This window comes from Osmerus eperlanus, chromosome 6 (genome assembly GCF_963692335.1).
Source record: "Osmerus eperlanus chromosome 6, fOsmEpe2.1, whole genome shotgun sequence".
Taxonomy (NCBI): domain Eukaryota; kingdom Metazoa; phylum Chordata; class Actinopteri; order Osmeriformes; family Osmeridae; genus Osmerus; species Osmerus eperlanus.
In genome coordinates this window covers 1053955-1063954 of record NC_085023.1, presented here as the reverse complement: position 1 = coordinate 1063954, position 10000 = coordinate 1053955, and the positions used below count along the sequence as shown (strand labels likewise).

General features: G+C 51.8%; 1 protein-coding gene across 14 annotated transcripts in view; it reads left to right on the top strand.

The window, feature by feature from the left end:
* The window catches only part of LOC134021842 (neurexin-1a), a 242827-nt gene that overhangs the window by 165325 nt on the left and 67502 nt on the right, over positions 1 to 10000 (top strand). For all 14 annotated transcript variants that reach the window (XM_062462916.1, XM_062462914.1, XM_062462913.1 and 11 more), the window contains one exon: positions 1212 to 1393. In XM_062462916.1, the coding sequence (XP_062318900.1) occupies positions 1212 to 1393 (182 nt within the window). The remainder of the gene's footprint in view (positions 1 to 1211; positions 1394 to 10000) is intronic.

Genomic DNA, 10000 nt, shown 5'->3' with positions numbered 1-10000 from the left:
TTCTGTGTCTCTTACATTCCCAACTGTGCCCGCCCAAATAAATCATGTTGGAGATATGATGTCCTCTACTGTGTACCTGGGTCCCTCAATAAAGAGTGACAAGTAAACGATGAGAAAAGGTCTAAATAATGTAGAAAAATGTATGAGAGACAGGGTTAGTGTTAGATGGAGAGAGGGGTAGAGAGATGTAAAGAAGGATGGAGTAGAGGTGGAAAAAGAGAAGTAGAGAGAGATTGAAAGGAAGATAGTTTAGGACAGGTGGAGAGCGAGGCAAGGGTAGAAAGAGAAATGAAAAGAGAGATGAAGATAAACAGTAAAGGATGGGGAGATGGAGGGATGGAGAGATGGATGGAGGAGGGATGGGGGAGATGGAGGAAGGAGGGATGGAGAGATGTAGAGACTGAGGGATGGGGAGATGAAGGGATGGGGAGATGAAGGGATGGAGAGATGTTCAGATGTTCCTTGGTGGTTGCGGTTGGAACTACAGTCTGACTGATTAATGTCTGTTCTGTATGTCTGCCACACTGCCTGCAGGTCTGAATATGTACTCTCTCTCCCTCTCTATCTCTCTCCCTCCTTCCCTCCCTCCCTCTCTCTCTCTCTCTCTCTCTCTCTCTCTCTCTCTCTCTCTCTCTCTCTCTCTCTCTCTCTCTCTCTCACACGTACATTTGTTCAGACAGAATGTGAAAAATGAATGGTGTTAATAAAGCTGTTCTAATTGGAATGAAATGAGCTCTGATTTGAGTGAAATTACTCTGAAATGACAAATTGCTCAAGAACCCCCCACCACACACACACACCCTACACCCTACTACACATCCTCCTCCTCTCTCCTCCTCCCCTCTTCTCCCCACACCTCCCCTCTTCTCCCCCACCTCCCCTCTTCTCCCCCTCCTCCCCCCTCCTCCCCTCTTCTCCCCCTCCTCCCCTCTCCTCCCCTCTTTTCTCCCTCCAACCCCCTCCTCCCCTCTTCTCCCCCTCCTCCCCCCTCCTCCCCTCTTCTCCCCCTCCTCCCCCCTCCTCCCCTCTTCTCCCCCTCCTCCCCTCTTCTCCCCCTCCTCCCCCCTCCTCCCCCCTCCTCCCCTCTTCTCCCCCTCTCCTTACAGTGTCAGTAAAGCTGTTCTGCTGGAAGCTCTGGTACCCTGAGGAAGGGGGGAGACACACTCACCCTTCCACAGAGAGCTAACTGAAGTATGTTCCTGTGTTTGCAGCTGGAACCACATACATATTTGGTCGTGAGGGTGGTCTGATCACCTACACCTGGCCCCCTAACGACCGTCCCAGCACGCGGGCGGACAGACTGGCGGTGGGCTTCAGCACGCAGCTGAAGGATGCCGTGCTGGTGAGGGTGGACAGCTCCTCCGGCCTGGGAGACTACCTCAAGCTGCACATCGTAAGACCCCACACACACACACACTCACACACACTCTCACACACACACTCAGACACACACTCACAAACTCTTACACACACACTCTCTCACACACACACTCTCTCACACACACACACACTCACTCACACAGGGTCTCTAAGGAGTGCAGGAGACACCTGCATCCCTAAGCCTACCTCAGGAGAGAACAGGTCTGTCCGACAGCATAACAGCATTCTCACGCTAACACACTCACACACATGCACACACGCATGCATGCACGTAGCTGATCTGATGTAATGTACCGGAGCAGCTGTTAAGTTGAAGTAAGTAAGTAAGACTTTATTTATATAGCACATTATATACAAGAATTGTAGCTTAAGGTGCTTTACATAAAATAAATAAAAACAATAATACAAGTGATAAAAGTAATAATTAAAATAGCAAATCTATAAAAACAATAATATAACTAATCAAAATAGTAAAACCCTTCTGAGATAAAATTACTTAAATGCTTCGGTAAAAAGGTAGGTTTTAAGCTGAAGTTGAAGATAGAAGTTAGACCGTGTAGACTACAGCAGTTAGGCCGTAGACTACAGCAGTTAGACTGTAGACTACAGCAGTTAGGCCGTAGACTACAGCAGTTAGACTGTAGACTACAGCAGTTAGACCGTGTAGACTACAGCAGTTAGACTGTAGACTACAGCAGTTAGGCCGTAGACTACAGCAGTTAGGACCGTGTAGACTACAGCAGTTAGACTGTGTAGACTACAGCAGTTAGACCGTGTAGACTACAGCAGCTAGGCCGTAGACTACAGCAGTTAGACTGTAGACTACAGCAGTTAGACTGTGTAGACTACAGCAGTTAGACCGTGTAGACTACAGCAGTTAGACCGTGTAGACTACAGCAGTTAGACTGTAGACTACAGCAGTTAGGCCGTAGACTACAGCAGTTAGACTGTAGACTACAGCAGTTAGACCGTGTAGACTACAGCAGTTAGACCGTGTAGACTACAGCAGTTAGACTGTAGACTACAGCAGTTAGACCGTGTAGACTACAGCAGTTAGACCGTGTAGACTACAGCAGCTAGGCCGTAGACTACAGCAGTTAGACTGTAGACTACAGCAGTTAGACTGTGTAGACTACAGCAGTTAGACTGTAGACTACAGCAGTTAGACTGTAGACTACAGCAGTTAGACTGTAGACTACAGCAGTTAGACTGTGTAGACTACAGCAGTTAGACTGTAGACTACAGCAGTTAGGCCGTAGACTACAGCAGTTAGACTGTAGACTACAGCAGTTAGACTGTAGACTACAGCAGTTAGACCGTGTAGACTACAGCAGTTAGACTGTAGACTACAGCAGTTAGGCCGTAGACTACAGCAGTTAGACTGTAGACTACAGCAGTTAGACCGTGTAGACTACAGCAGTTAGACCGTGTAGACTACAGAAGTTAGACCGTTGTAGACTACAGCAGTTAGACTGTAGACTACAGCAGTTAGACTGTAGACTACAGCAGTTAGACCGTGTAGACTACAGCAGTTAGACCGTGTAGACTACAGCAGTTACACCGTGTAGACTACAGCAGTTAGGCCGTAGACTACAGCAGTTTCACCGTGTAGACTACAGCAGTTAGACTGTGTAGACTAACAGCAGTTAGACTGTAGACTACAGCAGTTAGACCGTGTAGACAGCAGCTGGGGATCAGTCCTATGGTGTTATGCTGCCACACACACACTCGCACTCTCTCACACACACTCACACACACACTCTCGCACCCACACACTCACACACACTCTCTCTCTCTCTCTCTCTCTCTCTCTCACACACACTTACACACACACACACACAAAAACGCACTCTCTCACACACACTCTCTCACACACACATACACACACACATACACTCACACACACACACACACACACTCACACACACACACACACACACACTGCAGGGAGGGAGGGGGGGTGGGTGTGATCAAGCCTGTTATTGCTCTTCTCTCCTCCTTCCCCAGACCCCCCAGGTACTAGAGAGAGTAGGATCAGTTTCTACCTCTGCTTCAGGTTCCAGCTGGATGTGTCTGCAGCATGAATCATTAAACTCCTAATTCCTTGCTTTACATAATGTTGTCAGGAAGAGTGGATGGATTTGAATTTAATTTACAAAAGGAATTACTGTTGTGGAGATGCTTCAACACGGGCCACATTACTGAACTGAGCCATCTCTGGATCTTCTGGGGACCAAGACATTACATGGAGAGGAGGGCGAGAGTGGAAGAGAGGGGTGGAGAGGAGACAAGAGGAGAAAAGAGATGAGGAAAAGTGGAGAGAGGAGAAGAGGAGTGGAGAGGTTAGAGGATGAGAGGAGAGAAGAGGTGGAGAGAGTAGAGGATGGGTGATGAGCGGAGCTTGTAATTGAGTACCAATATTTGTGGTACTTTTTTCCAGTTCTGCTGTGAGAGGAAAGAGTCATGACATTCATGCCACAGTGGCATTAGGATTATCTGTGTGTGTGTGTCATCGCGTGCCTGATTACCTGCTACTAGACAGTCCTGGTCTCTGGGGGGCGGGGCCAGATCTCACGCTAAGCCCCACGGTCCAATTAAAACACCTGCTGGGGACCAATCAGCTGCAGAGCTGGTGCTGAGCTGGCTCTGCTGACACGCTATCAGCTTAGCAACCACCAGCCCCCCCCCTTAGCAACCCCCAAATACTCCACCTTAGCAACCACCAGCCTTCCGCAAACCAAGTTTGTTGCATCTGTAGTTTGTCTAACACTCTGTTGCCGTAGCAATGTACCAACCGTTCTCTTTGCATTTGCTGCTGTGCCAACTGTTACCATGTTAACAATCTATATCTGCTCTCTAGATCTTGTTCCAATGTCGTGTCGCTGATGTTAACTCATATCTCACACACATATATACACACACACACACACACACACTGGCCGGTGAAAAGACCTTATCTGTCTACCCCTGAACACACTGAGCACACTACAGTCACAGAACCAACAGTGTGTTCTGTTGGGAGGAGAGGAGGAAAAGATTATTAACTCTCCTGACCTAGTTTAGTCTTGTCCTCTTACCTCAGTGTGTGATGGGTCTATGCATGGTAGCAGTACCACACAGCTGCTGCACATACATCCACTCTGGTCAGAACTGACCCCAAACACTCGCATCCTATTGATTATGGTCACAACTGTGTGTGTGTGAGCTCACACATATGAAACCAATGTCCAAGACCTCTCTCCCCCTCTCTCGCTCTCTCTTTCTCTCTCTCCTCCCCCTCTCCTGGGTATTATTATGGTCTGTATCCTGAAAGTAGTCTGTAATGGCGCCAGACTAAGAACTTCTACTTATTGTTAATTAATTCCACCCAGCACAGTCTACACCACACACACACTTCCTTACCTCTACCCCCCTCTCCTTCCCCTCTCAGTGGCGTCATTTCAGCTTTATTTCAGGACACCAGGTTTAGAGGAAGTACGGTCCGTCTCCGCGGTAACAGATACTGGCAGCAGACTGGAAGCATCACAGTGCCGAGCGTTAGAGACCACTGACTTAGAGAACATCGCCTTAGAGACCATCGCCTTAGAGACCATCGTTTAGACTAGAGAGTGAGAGGCAGATTAGGTGAAGGAGGGAGGAGGGGAAGGGAGAGGAGGAGGAAGAGGATCGGGAGGAGGGGAAGGTGGAGGATGAGGGAGGAGAAGGTGGAGCAAGAGGGTCGGGAGGAGGACAAGGTGGAAGATGAGGGTCGGGAGGAGGGGGAGGTGGAAGATGAGGGTCGGGAGGAGGGGGAGGTGGAGGAAGAGGGTGGGGAGGTGGAGGAAGAGGGTGGGGAGGTGGAGGAAGAGGGTCGGGAGGAGGGGGAGGTGGAGGAAGAGGGTCGGGAGGAGGGGGAGGTGGAGGAAGAGGGTCGGGAGGAGGGGGAGGTGGAGGAAGAGGGTCGGGAGGAGGGGGAGGTGGAGGAAGAGGGTCGGGAGGAGGGGGAGGTGGAGGAAGAGGGTCGGGAGGAGGGGGAGGTGGAGGAAGAGGGTCGGGAGGAGGGGGAGGTGGAGGAAGAGGGTCGGGAGGAGGGCGAGGTGGAAGATGAGGGTCGGGAGGAGGGGGAGGTGGAGGAAGCGGTAACCAGATACCGTTCTAGGAACGCTGACTGACACTGGATGAAGAAAAACCCCAATGACACACCAGCAGAAAAGATCCTTTTCTCTCCTCTCTCTCCTCCTCCCTCCTCCTCCCTCCTCCTCCCTCTCTTCTTCTACTCCCTATCTCTCCTTCTCACTCTCTCTCCTCCTCCCTCTTCCCTCCTCCTTCTCTTTCCTTCTCCCTCTCTCTCCTTCTCCCTATCTCTCCTTTTCCCTATCTCCTTCTCCCTCTCTCTCTCCTCATCCCTCTCCTCCCTCTCACTCCTTCTCCTCCCTATCTCTCCTCCCTCTCACTCCTTCTCCTCCCTATCTCTCCCTCTCTTTCCTTCTCCTCCCTATCTCTTCTCCCTCTTCCCCCTTATCTAACAGGAAACCTGACAGGGTGTTCATGTCTCTGGGACCCTCAGGGCTCGCACGGCATTGTGGGAAGACTGTGGAGGTCTTATCTCTTCTGTTATTACCCAGAAACATACCCTGCCTATCTCCTCCATCACTCCATTCTGCTGCCACTGAAAACATCCACACAGGGGAGGAGAGGAGAGAGGGAGGGAGATGGGGGAGAGAGGGAGGGAGAGTGGGGGAGGGAGTAGGTGGGAGATATATAGAGGGCAAGAGAGAATAAGAGATTGAGAGAGAGGACAGAAAGACAGACGAGAGAGACAAGAAAGAGGAAAGAGAAAAGGAAGAGGTAGAAGGGGAAATAAGGAGGAGGAAGAGAAAGGAGAGCACAAATGAGAAAGGGAGAGAGAGGGAGAGGGAGAGGAGAGATATGGTGGGAGAGAGATTGGGACTGAGAGGAATGAGAGAGTGTTGGCGAAGAAGGTAACAATGCTATCTGTTGTCCTTTGTTAGCTCTCAGAGATAACTGATCCTGGAGATAAGATGGAGGGAAGGAGAGGGACGACAGAAGAAAGAGAGGGAGAACAAATAAAGAGAAAACATCTAATTAAAAGGAGACTGGACACACTATCAGGGGTGGAGATCAATGAGGAGGGGAAGGAGGAGGAGAAGGAGGGCTAGAAAGAGGAGGAAGAGGAGGAGGTGTGGGAGTAGTTGGAGGTGGAGTGGGAGGAGGAGGAGGAGGAGGGGTAGCTAGAGAAGGAGGGGTGGGTAGAGGAGGAGGAGGAGGGGTAGATAGAGGAGGAGGAGGGGAGGTAGATAGAGGAGGAGGAGGGGGGGTAGATAGAGGAGGAGGAGGGGGGTAGATAGAGGAGGAGGGGGGTAGATAGAGGAGGAGGGGGGGAAATAGAGGAGGAGGGGGGTAGATAGAGGAGGAGGGGGGGAGATAGAGGAGGAGGGGGGGAGATAGAGGAGGAGGGGGGGAGATAGAGGAGGAGGAGGGGGGGTAGAGGAGGAGGAGGGGGAGATAGAGGAGGAGGAGGGGGGGTAGATAGAGGAGGAGGGGGGGAGATAGAGGAGGAAGAGGGGGGGTAGAGGAGGAGGAGGGGGAGATAGAGGAGGAGGAGGGGGGGTAGATAGAGGAGGAGGGGGGGAGATAGAGAAGGAGGGGGGGAGATAGAGGAGGATGAGGGGGGGTAGAGGAGGAGGAGGGGGGAAAAAGAGGAGGAGGAGGGGGGGTAGATAGAGGAGGAGGGGTGGAGATGGAGAAGGAGGGGGTAGATAGAGGAGGAGGGGGGTAGATAGAGGAGGAGGGGGGGAGATAGAGGAGGATGAGGGGGGGTAGAGGAGGAGGGGCGTAGATAGAGGAGGATGAGGGGGGGTAGATAGAGGAGGAGGGGGGGTAGATAGAGGAGGAGGGGGGGGAGATAGAGGAGGAGGGGGGGAGATAGAGGAGGAGGGGGGTAGATAGAGGAGGAGGGGGGTAGATAGAGGAGGAGGGGGGTAGATAGAGGAGGAGGGGGGGTAGATAGAGGAGGAGGGGGGGAGATAGAGGAGGATGAGGGGGGAGATAGAGGAGGAGGGGGGTAGATAGAGGAGGAGGGGGGGTAGATAGAGGAGGAGGGGGGTAGATAGAGGAGGAGAGGGGGGAGATAGAGGATGAGGGGGGGTAGATAGAGGAGGAGGGGGGGTAGATAGAGGAGGAGGGGGGTAGATAGAGGAGGAGAGGGGGGAGATAGAGGATGAGGGGGGGGAGATAGAGGATGAGGGGGGGTAGATAGAGGAGGAGGGGGGGAGATAGAGGAGGAGGGGGGTAGATAGAGGAGGAGGGGGGGTAGATAGAGGAGGAGGGGGGTAGATAGAGGAGGAGAGGGGGGAGATAGAGGATGAGGGGGGGTAGATAGAGGAGGAGGGGGGGGGTAGATAGAGGAGGAGGGGGGGAGATAGAGGAGGATGAGGGGGGGTAGATAGAGGAGGAGGGGGGGGGTAGATAGAGGAGGAGGGGGGGGTAGATAGAGGAGGAGGGGGGGAGATAGAGGAGGATGAGGGGGGGTAGATAGAGGAGGAGGAACAGAAAAGTTTTTTGAGGGAACTCAGGTGAGCAGTGTGTCTTGGTGAGATGCTTCTTAATGCTAATCCTGACATTGTGGCATTGATGGACTCAAAGATGGATTTAAGTAATCTTTGACTTTAAAGTTCAAGTACAGGAGGAGTCCTGTGTCTGAGGTCAGAAGGTGATTGGTCAAAGGGGAAAATTGTGTTGTCCAAACTCTCCCTCTTCCATTCACACCTACTGAAGAGGAGGAGTGGGAGGAGGAGGAGGGGTAGCTAGAGAAGGAGGGGTGGGTAGAGGAGGAGGAGGAGGAGGGGTAGATAGAGGAGGAGGAGGGGTAGATAGAGGAGGAGGAGGGGTAGATAGAGGAGGAGGAGGGGAGGTAGATAGAGGAGGAGGGGGGGTAGATAGAGGAGGAGAGGGGGGAGATAGAGGAGGAGGGGGGTAGATAGAGGAGGAGAGGGGGGAGATAGAGGAGGAGGGGGGTAGATAGAGGAGGAAGAGGGGGGTAGATAGAGAAGGAGGGGGGGAGATAGAGGAGGAGGGGGGGGGTAGATAGAGGAGGATGAGGGGGGGTAGATAGAGGAGGAGGGGGGGGGGTAGATAGAGGAGGATGAGGGGGGGTAGATAGAGGAGGAGGGGGGGGTAGATAGAGGAGGATGAGGGGGGGTAGATAGAGGAGGAGGGGGGGGTAGATAGAGGAGGATGAGGAGGATGAGGGGGGGTAGATAAAGGAGGAGGGGGGGAGATAGAGGAGGATGAGGGGGGGTAGATAGAGGAGGAGGGGGGGGTAGATAGAGGAGGAGGGGGGGAGATAGAGGAGGAGGAGGGGGATGAGGGGGGGTAGATAGAGGAGGAGGGGGGAGATAGAGGAGGATGAGGGGGGGTAGATAGAGGAGGAGGGGGGGGTAGATAGAGGAGGAGGGGGGGAGATAGAGGAGGATGAGGGGGGTAGATAGAGGAGGAGGGGGGGTAGATAGAGGAGGAGGGGGGAGATAGAGGAGGATGAGGGGGGGTAGATAGAGGAGGAGGGGGGGGTAGATAGAGGAGGAGGGGGGGAGATAGAGGAGGATGAGGGGGGGTAGATAGAGGAGGAGGAACAGAAAAGTTTTTTGAGGGAACTCAGGTGAGCAGTGTGTCTTGGTGAGATGCTTTTTAATGCTAATCCTGACATTGTGGCATTGATGGACTCAAAGATGGATTTAAGTAATCTTTGACTTTAAAGTTCAAGTACAGGAGGAGTCCTGTGTCTGAGGTCAGAAGGTGATTGGTCAAAGGAGAAAATTGTGTTGTCCAAACTCTCCCTCTTCCATTCACACCTACTGAAGATGTGAACTGGTCTTAGGCTGGTTCATATGATTACAAATTACAAAATATAGTTGAATGATTGTGTTATAACTTTATTTTCATGTAGATACCAAGAATGACTTGGGTTATCTTGCAGTCAGAAGAAGTCGTTACTAGAATCAACATTAAAGTAAACAACATTAAAGTAAACAATATTAAAATAAAGTAGCAAACATCACCCAGATATTCCTCTCATAAATCTCCACCTTCTACTCTTGTGAAGGTGAAGTCTTGAAGAACGAAAGGATTATATTTCTGTTCACTTCATGGCAGGTTCCTTTGTTTGAAACTCCCGCCACAACCTGAAGGAACAGCTGGAGACTGTCCAGTCCTGACGCTCTGAAGCTGCTAGAGAGATAAGTGACATGTACTGTGACGTGCAGAGAGGAGAGGGCCCTCTGTACTGTGACGTGCAGAGAGGGCCCTCTGTACTGTGACGTGCAGAGAGGAGAGGGCCCTCTGTACTGTGACGTGCAGAGAGGGCCCTCTGTACTGTGACATGCAGAGAGGGCCCTCTGTACTGCAGGAGGAGAACAGTGGAGGGTGTGAACAAGGCTGATTGTGTTCTTCTGAGGTGATCCAAGGAGATGACCCTGCTACAGTGTGAGACAGCAGTTACCATCAGCATCAAGACCTTGATGTGACCAGATCACTGCTGAGTTCCATCTCTGTCAGAGAGTGTGTGTGTGTGTGTGTGTGGCTCAGTGAGTTTAAATGGTTCAATGAGCTCATCAGAAGCGTA